Genomic DNA, 15,546 nt, shown 5'->3' with positions numbered 1-15,546 from the left:
CATTCCTGGTGAGAATTTATTACCAGTAATTAAATATGCCAGCAATAATAAACTCAATTCCCTAAAAAGAAAGACCCAAAACTATAAATAATACTGACAGTAAATCAGTGAACATTTGGTTGCACGAAGATGTGGTTAGACAAGTGTTGGCAAATAAAACTACACACATCTGACTGTCTGAGACTCATTATACCTTCAGACAATCCCTTTTCACAAGAGTCAGGAGTCAGAATACAACCAGTCCCCTGTCATTCAGTGGATGGGTGTGTTTTTATTTTCCCTTCCATCTCTAAGAGCTTTTATGTTATGAAAATTGATTCCCTTATGATTCCTTAGGGTTGCTTCTTCCTCTGGATAATTTGAAAATGCCAATATTCTCTTTTCAGTAGTATTGGGAAATCACTATTTTAAATAGTCAGCTTACATCCATGTCCAATAAGGAAAGTGGCTAATTGTTCAAGAGAACCAAAGTGTTAAAATGTAATATAGATGTATCTCTCATTTCCACTCATTAACTTAAAAACATTTCTTCATGTTTGGCTGTTACTTGGATAGCAGTCACCACTGTAATTGTTCTGTCATTATGTTTTTATTCCCCAAAACTAGAAAGTCTTTTTGTTCTTGTTTCCAGTTAACACTGAGGAAGGCAGAAAAGACTCTGTGCTCAGATGTTCTTTTGCTGACCTCAGCGACTTTTGCTTGGGTGAGTTGCTTTCTATTATTTCCTTCCTCCTTTCCCCCTCTCCAAAGGTAAACTGACTTCTACTTCAAACGTAGAACATTATTTTTTTAAGAAAAAAAAAATTCATGTTTAGTCTTTAACATTTGATGGGTGAGAATAATATTCTAAGGTTAAAATATTTTTAAGGTATTTCACGTACAGTTTGAAAGTCAAATACAGAAGATTTTTAATGAATAACAATCCTATAACTGAAAAAAATTCTGTTGTTAGTCTTTTGGAAATTTCCTTCAATTCTCGGTGAATAAGTACATTTATACTACTGTGTCTAGATTTATCAAATTTCAGCATTATCTGTTGATCTCTTGTGCTAGATGAAGGTTTATTAGTTCATTCATATAACCTTTTCTTTTTTTTTTCATAGTTACATTGCCATTTTAAATTTTAAACCTCTCTACTGATTAAATTTGTAACTATAGTATATTTGCATCTTTATATCATGTTTTTCCTTTTTTAGCTTTTTTATTTTTTAATTATTATTTTAACATCTTTATTGGAGTATAATTGCTTTACAATGGTGTGTTAGTTTCTGCTTTATAACAAAGCTATACATATACATATATCCCCATATCTCCTCCCTCTTGCATCTCCCTCCCACCCTCCCTATCCCACCCCTCTAGGTGGTCACAAAGCGCCCAGCTTATCTCCCTGTACTATGCGGCTGCTTCCCACTGGCTATCTGTTTTACATTTGGTAGTGTATATGTGTTAGTTCTAATCTCTGATTTCATCCCAGCTTAACCTTCCACCTCCCATGTCCTCAAGTCCATTCTCTACATCAGCATCTTTATTCCTGTCCTGCCCCTAGGTTCATCAGAACCATTTTTTATTTTTTTAGATTCCATATATGTGTGTTACCATACAGTATTTGTTTTTCTCTTTCTGACTTACTTCACTCTGTATGACAGACTCTAGGTCTATCCACCTCATTACAAATAGCTCAATTTTGTTTCTTTTTATGGCTGAGTAATATTCCATTGTATATATGTGCCACATCTTCTTTATCTATTCATCTGTCGGTGGACACTTAGGTTGCTTCCATGTCCTGGCTATTGTAAATAGTGCTGCAATAAACATTCAGGTTCATTTCACTTTTTGAATTATGGTTTTCTCAGGGTATATGCCCAGTAGTGGGATTGCTGGGTCATATGGTAGTTCTGTTTTTGGTTTTTTAGGTAACCTCCATACTGTTCTCCATAGTGGTTTTACCAGTTTACATTCCCACCAACAGTGCAGGAGGGTTCCCTTTTCTCTACACCCTCTCCACCATTTATTGTTTGTAGATTTTTTGAAGATGGCCATTCTGACCAGTGTGAGGTGATACCTCATTGTGGTTTTGATCTGCATTTCTCTAATAGTGATTAGTGATTAGCATCCTTTCAAATGTTTGTTGCCAGTCTGTATATCTTCTTTGGAGAAATGTCTGTTTAGGTCTTCTGCCCATTTTTAGATTGGCTTGTTTGTTTTTCTGATATTGAGCTACATGAGCTGCTTGTATATTTTGGAGGTTAATCCTTTGTCAGTTGCTTCGTTTGCAAATATTTTCTCCCATTCTAGGGTTGTTTTTCATCTTGTTTATGGTTTCCTTTGCTGTTCAAAAGCTTTTAAGTTTCATTAGGTCCCATTTGTTCATTTTTGTTTTTATTTCCATTACTCTAGGAGGTGGGCCAAAAAGGATCTTCCTGTGATTTGTATCATAGAGTGTTCTGCTTATGTTTTCCTCTAAGTGTTTTATAGTGTCTGGCCTTACATTTAGGTCTTTATCCATTTTGAGTTTAGCTTTGTGTATGGTGTTAGGAAGTGTTCTCATTTCATTCTTTGACATGTAGCTGTCCTGTTTTCCCAGTACCACTTATTGAAGAGGCTGTCTCTCCATTGTATATTCTTACCTCCTTTGTCAAAGAAAAGGTGACCATATGTGTGTGGGTTTATCTCTGGGCTTTCTATCCTGTTCCATTGATCTATCTTTCTGTTTTTGTGCCACTACCATACTGTCTTGATTACTGTAGTTTTGTAGTATAGTCTGAAGTCAGGGAACCTAATTCCTTCAGCTCCATCTTTCTTTCTAAAGATTTCTTTCGCTATTCTGGGTCTTTTGTGTATCCATACAAATTGTGAGATTGTTTTTGTTCTGGTTCTGTGAAAAATGCCATTGGTAGTTTGATAGGGATTGCATTGAATCTGTAGATTGTTTTGAGTAGTATAGTCATTTTCACAATGTTGATTCTTCCAATCCAAGAACATGGGATATCTCTCCATCTATTTGTATCATCTTTAATTTCTCTCATCAGTGTCTTATATTTTTCTGCATACAGGTCTTTTGTCTCCTTAGGTAGGTTTATTCCTAGGTATTTTATTCTTTTTGTTGCAGTAGTAAATGGGAATGTTTCCTTAATTTCTCTTTCAGATATTTTGTTGTTAGTGTATAGGAATGCAAGAGATTTCTGTGCATTAATTTTGTATCCTGCTGCTTTACCAAATTCATTGATTAGCTCTAGTAGTTTTCTGTTAGCTTCTTTAGGATTCTCTATGTATAGTATCATGTCATCTGCAAACAGTGACAGTTTTACTTCTTCTTTTCTGATTTGGATTCCTTTTATTTCCCTTTCTTTTCTAATTGCTATGGCTAAAACTTCCAAAACTATGTTGAATAATAGGGGTGACAGTGGGAAACCATGTCTTGTTACTGATCTTAGTGAAAATGGTTTCAGTTTTTCACCATTGAGAATGATGTTGGCTATGGCTTTGTCATATATGCCCTTTAAGTTCCCTCTATGTCTACTTTCTGGGGGATGTTTATCATAAATGGGTGCTGAAATATGTTGAAAGTTGTTCTGCATCTATTGAGATGATCATATGTTTTTTCTCCTTTAATTTGTTAATATGGTTTATCACAATGATTGATTTGTGTATATTAAAGAATCTTTGCATTCCTGGGATAAACCCCACTTGAATATGGTTTATGATGCTTTTAATATGCTGTTGAATTCTTTTTGCTAGTATTTTTTTGAGGATTTTTGCATATATGTAATCAGTGATATTGGCCTGTAGTTTTCTTTTTCTGTGACATCTTTGTCTGGTTTTGGTATCAGGGTGATGGTGGCCTCATAGAATGAGTTTGGGAGTGTTCCTCCCTCTGCTATATTTTGGAAGAATTTGAGAAGGATAGGTGTTAGCTCTTCTCTAAATGTTTGAAAGAATTCACCTGTGAAGCCATCTGGTCCTGGGCTTTTGTTTGTTGGAAGATTTTTAATCATAGTTTCAATTTCAGTGCTTGTGATTGGTATGTTCATATTTCTATTTCTTCCTGATTCAGTCTTGGAAGGTTATACTTTTCTAGGAATTTGTCGATTTCTTCCAGGTGGTCCATTTTTTAGCATATAGTTGCTTATAGTAGTCTCTCATGACCCTTTGTGTTTCTGCAGTGTTTGTTGTCACCTCTTTTTCATTTCTAATTCTGTTGATTTGAGTCTTCTCCCTTTTTTTCTTAATGAGTGTGGCTAATGGTTTATTAATTTTGTTTATCTTCCCAAAGAAACAGCCTTTAGTTTTATTGATCTTTGCTATGGTTTCCTTCATTTCTTTTTCATTTATTTCTGATCTGATGTTTAGGTTTTCTTTCCTTCTGCTAACTTTGGGGTTTTTTATTCTTCTGTCTCTAATTGCTTTAAGTGTAAGATTAGGTTGTTTATTTGAGTTTTTTCTTGTTTCCTGACGTAGGATTGTACTGCTATAATTTTCCCTCTTAGAACTGCTTTTCCTATATTCTATAGGTTATGGGTCATCATGTCATTTGTTTCTAGGTATATTTTGATTTTCTCGTTGATTTCTTCAGTGATCTCTTGGTAGTTTAGTAGCGTATTTGTTTAGCCTCCATGTGTTCATATTTTTTACTGTTTTTTTTCCTGTAACTGATATCTAGTCTCATAGCATTGTGGTCAGAAAAGATACTTGATACAATTTCAATTTTCCTAAATTTACCAAGGCTTGATTTGTGACCCAAGATATGATCTATCCTAGAGAATGTTCCATGAGCACTTGAGAAGAATGTGTATTCTGTTGATTTTGGATGGAATGTCCTATAAATATCAATTAAGTCTATCTGGCCTGATGTGTCTTTTAAAGCTTGTGTTTCCTTACTTATTTTCATTTTGGATGATCTGTCCATTGGTGAAAATGGGGTGTTAAAGTCTCCTACTGTTATTGTGTTACTGTTGACGTCCCCGTTTATGGCTGTTAGCATTTGCCTTATGTATTGAGGTGCTCCTATGTTGGGTGCATAAATATTTACAATTGTTATATCTTCTTCTTGGATTGATCCCTTGATCATTATGTAGTGTCCTTCTTTGTCTCTTGTAATAACATTTATTTTAAAGTCTATTTTGTCTGATATGAGTATTGCTTCTCCAGCTTTCTTTTGATTTCCATTTCCTTGGAATATCTTTTTCCATCCACTCACTTTCAGTCTGTATGTGTCCCTAGGTCTGAAATGGGTCTCTTGTACACAGCATATATATGTGTCTTGTTTTTATATCCATTCAGCCAGTCTGTATCTTTTGGTTGGAGCATTTAATCCATTTACATTTAAAGTAATTATCAATATGTATGCTCCTATTGCCATTTCCTTAATTGTTTTGGATTTTTTATTGTAGGTCTTTTCCTTTTCTTGTTTTTCCTGCCTAGAGATGTTCCTATAGCATTTTGTTGTAAAGCTGGTTTGGTGGTGCTGAATTCTCTTAACTTTTGCTTGTCTGTAAGGGTTTTAATTTCTCTGTCGAATCTGAATGAGATCCTTGCTGGGTAGAGTAATCTTGGTTGTAGGTTTTTCCCTTTCATCACTTTAAATATGTCCTGCCACTCCCTTCTGGCTTGCAGAGTTTCTGTTGAAAGATCAGCTGTTAACCTTCTTCCCTTGTATATTATTTGTTGCTTTTCTCTGGCTTTTAATACTTTTTCTTTGAATTTCATTTCTGATAGTTTGATTAATATGTGTCTTGTTGTGCTTCTCCTTGGATTTGTCCTTTATGGAACTCTCTGAGCTTCCTGGACTTGATTGACTATTTCCTTTCTTATGTTAGGGAAGTTTTCAGCTATAATCTCTTAAAATATTTTCTCAGTCCCTTTCTTTTTCTCTTCTTCTACTGGGACCCCTATAATTCGAATATTGGTTCTTTAATGTTGTTGTCCCAGAAGTCTCTGAGACTGTCCTCAATTCTTTTCATTATTTTTCCTTTGTTCTGCTCTGAGGTAGTTATTTCCACTATTTTATCTTCCAGGTCACTTATCCGTTCTTCTGCAGAATAACTGATTCTGCTATTGATTCCTTCTAGAGAATTTTTCATTTCATTTATTGTGTTGTTCCTCATTGTTTGTTTGCTCTTTAGTTCTTCTAGGTCCTTGCTAAACGTTTCTTGTATTTTCTCCATTCTATTTCCAAGATTTGGGCTCATCTTTGCTATCATTACTCTGAATTGTTTTTCAGGTAGACTGCCTATTTCCTTTTCATTTGTTTCATTTGGTGAGTTTTTACCTTGCTCCTTCCTCTGCTGCATATTTCTTTTTCTTCTCATTTTGTTTAACTACTGTGTTTGGTGTCTTCTTTTCGCAGGCTGCAGGTTCGTAGTTCCTGTTGTTTTTGGTGTCTGCCCCAGTGGGTGAGGTTGGTTTAGTGGCTTGAGTAGGCTTCCTGGTGGAGGGGACTGGTTCCTGTGTTCTGGTGGGTGGGGTTGTATCTTGTCTTTCTGGTGGGCAGGGCTGCATCCAGTGGTGTGTTTTGGAGTGTCTGTGAACTTAGTATAACTTTAGGCAGCCTCTCTGCTAATCGGTGGGGTTGTGTTCCTGTCTTGCTAGTTGTTTGCCATGGGGCGTCTAGCACTGGAGTTTGCTAGCCATTTGGTGGAGGTGGGTCTTAGTGTTTAGATGATGATCTCTGGGTACACTCTCATTGATTGATATTTCATGGGGCTGGGAGGTTTCTCGTGGTCCAATGTCCTAGACTCAACCCTCCCATCTCAGAAGCTCAGGCATAACACCCGGCTGGCACACCAAGACCCTGCCAGCCACACAGCTCAGAAGAAAAGGAAGGAAAAAAAAAAAAAAAAGAAGAAGAGATAGAACCCTAGGACAAATGGTAAAAGCAAACCTAAACAGACAAAATCACACAAAGAAGCATACACATGCATGCTCACAAAAAGAAAAAAAATGAAAAATAAAAATAAATAAATTAAATTAAAAATAATACAGGGGCTTCCCTGGTGGCGCAGTGCTTGAGAGTCCACCTGCCGATGCAGGAGACGCGGGTTCGTGCCCCGTTTCGGGAAGATCCCACATGCCGCGGAGCGGCTGGGCCCGTGAGCCATGGCCACTGAGCCTGCGCGTCCGGAGCCTGTGCTCCGCAAATGGGAGAGGCCACAACAGTGAGAGGCCCGCATAACGCAAGAAAAAAAAAAAAAATAATAATAATAATAATAATACAAAAAATAAAAATAAAAAATTTGAAGTAAAAGAGGAGAGCAACCAAACCCATAAACAAATCCACCAATGATAATAAGCACTAAAAACTAAACTAAGATAAACATAAAACCAGAATCAAATTAGATGCAGAAAGCAAATCCCAAGTATAAGTTTGCTCCCAAAGTCTACTGCCTCAGTTTTGCGCACATTCATTGTCTGTTCAGGTATTCTTCAAATGCAGGGTTTATCAAGTTGACTCTGGGGATGTAATCTGTTGCTCCTGAGGCTGCACAGAGAAATTTCCCTTTCTCTTTGTTCATACAGGTACTGGGGTTCAGCTTTGTTTCTGCCCTGCCTCTGCATGTAGGCCGCCCTGAGCCTCTTCCATACCTGGACAGGAGGAGGTTAAAGCAGCAGCTGATTAGGGCTCTCTTGCTCCCTCAGGCCAGGGAGAGGGAAGGGTATGGTTCATAATTAGAATGCAGGGCAAGCCTGTGGCCACCGGTGTGACATTGCAACAGCCTGAGGCAAGCCATGTGTTCTCCCAGGAAAGTTGTCCCTGGATCACGGGACCCTGGCAGTGGCAGGCTGCACAGGCTCCCAGGGCGGGTGTGGGTAGTGACTTGTGCTTACACACAGGATCCTTGGTGGCAACTGCAGCAGCATTAGTGGTTCATGCCCATCTCTGGGGTCTGAGCTGATAGCCGCGGCTCACACCTGTCTCTGAAGCTCGTTTAGGCGGTGCTCTACCTTCTGTGGGCACACTGAGAAGGAATCCCCTCTCCTCACGCACCCCGACACAGTGATCTCTTGCTTCTTAGGCACGTCCAGACATTTTCCTGGACTCCCTCTCAGCTAGCTGTGACACACTAGCCCCCTTCAGGCTGTCTTCACACAGCCAACCCCAGTCCTCTCCCTGGGATCTGACCTCCGAAGCCTGAGCCTTAGCTTCCGGCCCCCACCCACCATGGCAGGTGAGCAGACAAGACTCTCAGGCTGGTGAGTGCTGGTTGGCACCAATCCTTAGTGCAGAAATCTCTCCACTTTGCCCTGTGTACCCCTGCTGCTGCACTCTCCTTCATGGCTCTGAAGCTTCCCTCCCACCCACCCCCCATCTCCACTAGTGAAGGGGCTCCCTAGTGTGTAGAAACTTTAACTCCTTCACAGCTCCCTCCCAGAGGTGCAGGTCCAGTCCCTATTCTTTTTTTTTTTTTCTTTTTTTTGTGGTACGCGGGCCTCTCACTGTTGTGGCCTCCCCCGTTGCGGAGCACAGGCTCTGGACACGCAGGCTCAGCGGCCATGGCTCACAGGCCCAGCCGCGCTGTGGACCGGGGCACGAACCCTTGTTCCCTGCATTGGCAGGCAGACTCTCAACCACTGCACCACCAGGGAAGCCCGACTTATTTATTTTATATCTGGAATTTTGTACCTCTTGATCCCCTTCATCCATTTTGCACCCAACCAACTTGCCTCCTCTCTGGCAGCCACCAATATCTTCTCTATGAATCTGGTTTTCTTTTGCTTAATTTGTTTGCTTTGCATTTTAGATTCCACATATAAGTGGAATTATATAAGTGAATTATGTAGTATTTGTCTTTGTCTTATTTCACTTAGCATAATATCAATATTTTCTATCCATGTTGTCACAATTGGCAAGATTTCATTCTTCTACTTATGGCTGAGTAATATTCCATTACATATATATACCTCTTCTCTATCCATTCACCCACTGACACTTAGCTTGCTTCTGTATCTGGGTTATGGTAAATAATGCTATAGTGAACATAAGGGTGCATATCATTTTGAATTAGTGTTTTTGTTATCTTTGGACAGACACCCAAAAGCAAATTGCTGGATAAGATGAGAGTTCTATTTTTAATTTTTTGAAGAGTCTCCATACTGTTTTCCACAGTGGTTGCACCAATGTACATTTCGTACAGCAACAGTGTACAAGGGTTCCCTTTTTTCTGCATTCTTGCCAAAACTTGCTGTTTCTTGTCTTTTTGATAATAGCCATTCTGACAGGTGTGAGGAGATACCTCATTGTGGTTTTGATTTGCATTTCCCTGATGAATAGTGACACTGAACATCTTTTCATGTGCCTATTGGCCATCTGTATGTTTTCTTTGGAAAAAATGTTTATTCATATCCTGTGCTCATTTTTTAATCAAATTGTTTGTTTTTTTTGATGTTGAGTTGTATGAGGTTTTAATATTTTTTGGATATTAACCCCTTATTATATATATGATTTACAAATATTTTCTTTCAGTCAGTAGGTGTCTGTTTCTTTTGTTGATGATTTCCTTCACTGTGCAGAAGCTTTTAAGTTTAATGTAGCCGCATTTGTTTATTTTTGCTTTTTGCTGTTGAAGTCAGATCCAAAAAAATACATTGCTAAGTCTGATGTCAAAGAGCTTACTACCTATGTTTTCTTCTAAGAGTTTTATGATTTCAGGTCTTAAGCATTCAAATCTTTGATCCATTTTGAGGGATTTTGTTGTGTTCTGTTTTGTTTTGTTTTTCATATATGGTATACAATGGTGCTACAATTTCATTCTTTTGTGTGTAACTGTCCAGTTTTCCCAACATCATTTATTGAAAAGACTGCCCTTTCCCCATTTGTATATGCTGTCCTCCTTTGTCATAAAATAATTAGCCATATGTGCTTGGGTTAATTTCTGGGCTGTCTATTCTGTTCCATTGATTTATGTGTCTTTTTTGTACCAGTGCTATACTGTTTTGATTACCTAGCTTTATCGTATAGTTTGAAATCAGGTAGCAGGTTATCTCAGCTTTGTTCTTTCTCAAGATTGCTTTGGCTATTTGGGGTCTATTTGGAGTCTCTTGTGGTTCCATACAAATTTGAGAATCATTTGTTCTAATTCTGTGAAAAATACTATTGGAATTTTGATAGGGATTGCACTGAATCTGTAGATTGCTTTAGGTAGTTTGAACATTTTAAAAATATTAATTCTTCCAATCCATGAGCATGGAATACCTTTCCATTTATTTGTGTCTTATTCAGTTGTTTTCATTAATGTATTGTAGTTTTCAGAGTACAGGTCTTTCATCTTTTTGATTTAATTTATTCCTAGGTATTTTATTCTTTGGGGTGCAATTGTAAGTGGGATTTTCTTAATTTCTCTTTCCGATAGTTCATTATTAATGTACAGAAACACAACAGATTTTTGTATAGTGATTTTGTATCATGAAATTTTACTGAATTTATTAGTTTTAATAGTTTTTTGGTAGAGTTTTTAGAGTTTTCTATATATAATATCATATCATCTGCAAATAATGACAGTTTTACCTCTTCCTTTCTAATTTGGATGCATTTTATTTCTTTTTCTTGCCTAATTGCTCTGGCTAGAACTCCCAATACAATTTTAAGTAAAAGTGGTGAGAGTGGGCATCCTTGTCTTGTTTCTGATTTTAAAGGAAAAGTTTTCAACTTTTCACCATTGAGATATTACCTGTGGGTTTGTAATGTATGTCCTTTATTATGTTGAGGCTCATTCTCTCTATAACCGCTTTTTTGAGAGTTTTTTATCATAAATGAATGTTGAATTTTGTCATATGCTTTTTCTGAATTTATTGAGATGATTATATGATTTGTATCCTTCATTTTGTTAATGTGGTTTGATTTGTGAATGTTGAACCATCCTTGCATCTTTGGAATAAATCTCAGTTGATCATGGTGTATTATCCTTTTAATGTATTGTTGAATTTTGTTTTCTAGTATTTTGTTGAGGATTTTTGCATCTATTTTCATTAAGGATATTGGTCTGTAATTTTCTTTCTTTGTGGTGTCCTCTGGTTTTGATATCAGGGTAATGCTGTCCTTGTAAAATAAGTTTGGAAGCGTTCCTTCCTTCCTCTTTTTGGAGGAGTTTGAGGAGCATAAATATTAAATCTTTGAATGTTTGGTAGAATTCACCAGTGAAGCCATCTGGAGCTATACTTTTTTGTTGTTGTTGTTCTTGGGAGATTTTTGATTGCTGATTCAATCTTCTTAGTAGAAATTGGCCTATTCAGATTTTTATTTCTTTATGGTTCAGTCTTGGAAAACTGTATGCTTCTAGGAATTAATCCATTTCCTCCATGTTGTCCAATTTGTTTGCATAAAATGTTCATATTAGTTGCTTATGAGCCTTTGTATTTCTGTGATATCAGTTGTAACTTCTCTTTCATTTCTGTTTTTACTTATTTGGGCCCTCTCTTTTTATCTTGGTGAGTCTAGCTAAAGGTTTGACAATTTTATCTTTTCAAGGAGCCAGCTCGTATTTTCACTGATCTTTTCTATTGTCTTTTTAGTCTCTATTTTATTTATCTCCACTCTGACTTTCTTATTTCTTTCCCTTTACTAACTTTGGGTTGTGTTTTTTTCTTTTTCTAGTTTGTTTGGTGTAAAGTTAGATTGTTTATTTGAGTTCCTTGGGTTTTTGTATGTTTCTTCAGGTAGGCTTGCGTTGCTATGAACTTCCCTCTTAGAAATGCTTTTACTACATTCCATAGATTTTGAATGTTCATATTTATGTTCATTTATGTCATATTTATGTTTTCATTTCGTCTCTAGGTATTTTTTTAATTTATCCTTTGATTTTTTTTTTTTTTTGATGACCCTGTGGTTTTTAGGTAGCATATTGTTTAATCTCCACATATTACTGGTTTTGTAGTTCTCTTCATGTAATTGATTTCTAGTTTCATGCTGTTGTGGTCAGAAAAGATACTTGATATGATTTCAATAATCTTAAATTTTTTGAGACTTGTTTTGTGACCTAACATGTGATATATCCTGAGAATGTTCTGTGTGTGCTTTAGAAGAATGTGTATTCTGTTGCTTTTGGATGGAATGTTTTGCATATATCAATTAAGGCCACCTAGTATAATATGTCATTTAAGGCCAATGTTTTCATATTGATTTTCCAACCAAATGATCTATCCATTGATGCAAGTGGAGTGTTAAAATTCAATACTATTATTGTATTTTATTATTTCTCCATTTAGGTCTCTTAATATTTGCTTTATATATTTTGGTGCTACTATGTTCAGTGCTTATATATTTATAGATGTTATATCCTCTTGTTGGATTGTCCCTTTTATCATTATGTAATGCCCTTCTCTGTCTTTTATTACAGTTTTTGTTTTAAAGTCTATTTTGTCTGATATGAGTACAGCTACATAAGCTTTCTTTTTGTTTCCATTTGCATGGAATATTTTTCTTTTCAGCTCTTAACTTTAATTTTGTGTATGTCCTTCATTCTGAAGTGAGTTTCTCATAGGCAGCATATAGATGAGTCTGGTTCTTTATCCATTCAGCCATTCTATGCCTATAGATTGGAGCATTTAGTCTATTTACATTTAAAGTAATTATTGATCGTATGTACTTTTTGCCATTTTTGTCAATTGTTTTCTGGCTGTTTTGTAGTTCCTCTCTGTTTCTTTATTCTAGTCTTTCTCTCTCCCCTTGTGGTTTGATGATTTTCTTTAGTGTTATGTTTAGATTCCTTTCTCCTTTTCTTTTGTGTATCTACTGTAAGTAGATACATAGCAGTCTAAGTTGCTATAGCAACTTAAATTTGAACATGTTCCAAAGTTCTACATTTTTACCCCCCTAACCTGGTTTTTTATGTCACATTTTATATCTTTTCATTTTATGGATTTTTAACTAATTTTTATACTTTTAGTTAATTTTACTACTTTTGTCTTTAACTTTCTTACTAGATTTATAAGTGATTAATTCACTACCTTTTCTATATATTTACCTTTGCCAGTGAGATTTTTACTTTTATGTTTCCTCCAAGGGAAGAAATCTCATTTAGCACCTAGGTTCAGGCTGATTGAAAACCATGCCCTCAGGCAGCATCTTTTAATGTATGCAAATACATACAGTGTCTATGGGGCCGCAATCCTAAACCTTACTGGTCTTTAGACCAGGAGATCTGAGGGTGGCCTTAGGGGACAGTTACAAATATCAGGGCTCCTGGTAAGTGTATAAGCTATTATCAAGTTGTAGTGATGCAAAGGGGTTGCACAAGGTTGCTGTCTCCCTGCTTATCTCCCTGCTTCCCTGGAAGTACCTCCACAGCCTCTAGGTGTGTGGGAAAACTTAAGCCTGTCACTCAGGCTGAAGCTCCAGCATAAATAAATGGGCTTTTTCACAGGAAGATGGGAGTGTGTTTCAGTCTGCTCTCTGTGCAGTGCCCTGAGGGTGGTTGCCTGCCAAGAATTGTCTCTGATTGTTACAGTCCAGTGGAGACCAGGAACCAGCCTTTTTCGCCACCAAGGTCACCTGATCAATAAATACCACCAGAGCGCCTGCTGGCTTTTCTGAGGCAACTAGAGTGTAGGAAGCCGGGCACTCTTGCAGGCTTTAGGAAGAGAGAAAATGCCTTGACTGTGCCTGCTTGCAGGCTTCAGTGATACAGTGGGAGAGTGCCTTGTAGAGCTTTGGAATATGTTCAAATTTAAGTTTCTATCAACTTAAAATAGACTGTTATGTGCATAGGATGTTATATGTGAGCCTCTTGGTAACCACCAAGCAAAAACTTACAGTAGATACAGAAAAGAAAAGGAGAAAGGAATCTAAACATAACACTAAAGACAATCATCAAACCACAAGGGAAGAATACTGTGACTGCTCTTGTTCCCTGGTCCCAGACAGCAAGCAAGTGTCACAACTGCCTGAGCTTTTTGGTTTCAGCAAGAGAGTGAGACAGTGCAGTGACTGCTTGCCCCACCTGTCTTAGCAAGGCAGCAGGAGCCTTTGACTTGCCTGCCTGTGCTAGCAGGGCAGGTAGAGAGTACAAAAATGGTATCCACCAACACCTCTGGGGAGAGATTTCAACTATCTCCTGCCCTTCCAGCAGATGCTTTAAGATTAGCAAGTGAATCTCCTTCACATATAGTCTAGGCACCTTTTAAACTGCTGCTGTTGTGAGGGATCCTGGGGTGAATGAGACCACATGCAAGCCCTTTAAAAGGTGAATCTCAGTTCCCTGTGGCCCTTTGGGCCCCCTGAATGTACTCCTGTTTGTTTCCTAGCTAGGTATTTTGGGGGCTTGTCTTTCTGGTGCAGATCCGAAGGGCTGGGTGCCTCGTGCAGGGCACAAATCCCTTGCTCCTCTGAGAAAAGTGCTGAGCTGGGAAGATCCCTCCCCAGGATTGTGTTGTTTGTCACTGCGCTGGGAGTGAAATTTTGGCAAGGCTGTCAAATATGTTCTCTCCTACCTGTCTTTTTGTCTTTTATCTTGTGTCTTGGAGGAGCAGTTCATCTAGTTTTCAGGTCTTTCTCAGAAGAAAATGACACATACGTAACTGTAGATTTGGTGTGTACCCAGGAAGAGGTGAGTCCTGGTTCTTCTTATGCTGCCATCTTGGACTTAATTTTATTTTAATCTTCAGCCTCAACTACTTTGGCAGTCCTAAAACACATTATCATTAGCAATGAATGGGAAGGTTACATAGTGGCAAATAAGTGGAGACCAACTAATAAGATCACTCACACATATTTAAACTTGTTCAAGAGTTACATCATCCATTTCCAGAGGCTTAAGCAGTTATAATACAATGTAACAGCATAATGAAATGAAATAGCATTATAATAAAGAAGAATGGTTGAGCTGGAATAATTTGGTTATTAAAATTATACTCCCAGAGATGACTCTAAAGTTTATGTTGCAATCTTAGTAGCCTGCTGTATTGATCACCTCCAGTTTTGAGCTGGTACTGGTTTGCAAACAAAATTTAGAAGACTTTATGGATTCCCCCTTGACTCAACAAAAGTTTTTATTGTAAATCATATTATTGGTGATTGTAAAAGAGATATTTAGATTAAATTTTAAATTGTTCATTGGCATACTCAAGGTAAGTACATTGTTTCCTACCCACTTAGGCTTAAAAGGGAAGATAAGGCTTTTTTGGTTGCTTCAAATTACATAATTTGTTTTGTGGATTCTAAACATTAGAATTATGAACTTAAAGAAAGACCAAAGGAAGGGAATATATATTTCTTCAATACCGTATGTATACATAAGTCACATAGATTATTCCATTTAATCCTTGGAACGAGAAAATTTATTATCCCAAATTTTCATATTAAGAAACTGACCCACTGCCACTCAGCTAATAATTGGCATAACCAGAATTTTAACTTGAGTTTCATGGAACCAATATTATTTTCTTTCCATTACATTCGGCTCCTTGTTTCAAGATACTAAATGATTTTCTTAAGCTTTGAGAATCTTGGTTTCTTGGTTGTTTTTTTGTTTGTTTGTTTAATATAATGGCTTTATTGAGATACAATTCACCTTAACCATACAATTCACCCACTCAAAGTAGTGGGTGAAAATTCAG

The 15,546-nt window shown here is 37.2% G+C and overlaps 1 protein-coding gene across 1 annotated transcript in view; it reads left to right on the top strand.

Moving 5' to 3' along the window:
* Positions 1–15,546, top strand: part of ANO3 (anoctamin 3) — a 194,255-nt gene that overhangs the window by 480 nt on the left and 178,229 nt on the right. Inside the window, exon 2 of the mRNA XM_007462608.1 lies at positions 632–703. Coding sequence (XP_007462670.1) covers positions 632–703 — 72 coding nt within the window. The remainder of the gene's footprint in view (positions 1–631; positions 704–15,546) is intronic.

This window comes from Lipotes vexillifer, unplaced genomic scaffold, assembly GCF_000442215.2.
Source record: "Lipotes vexillifer unplaced genomic scaffold, Lipotes_vexillifer_v1.1 scaffold456, whole genome shotgun sequence".
NCBI lineage: Eukaryota > Metazoa > Chordata > Mammalia > Artiodactyla > Lipotidae > Lipotes > Lipotes vexillifer.
Note: the sequence above shows the minus strand (reverse complement) of the source record. Positions and strands in the feature narration are given on the sequence as shown.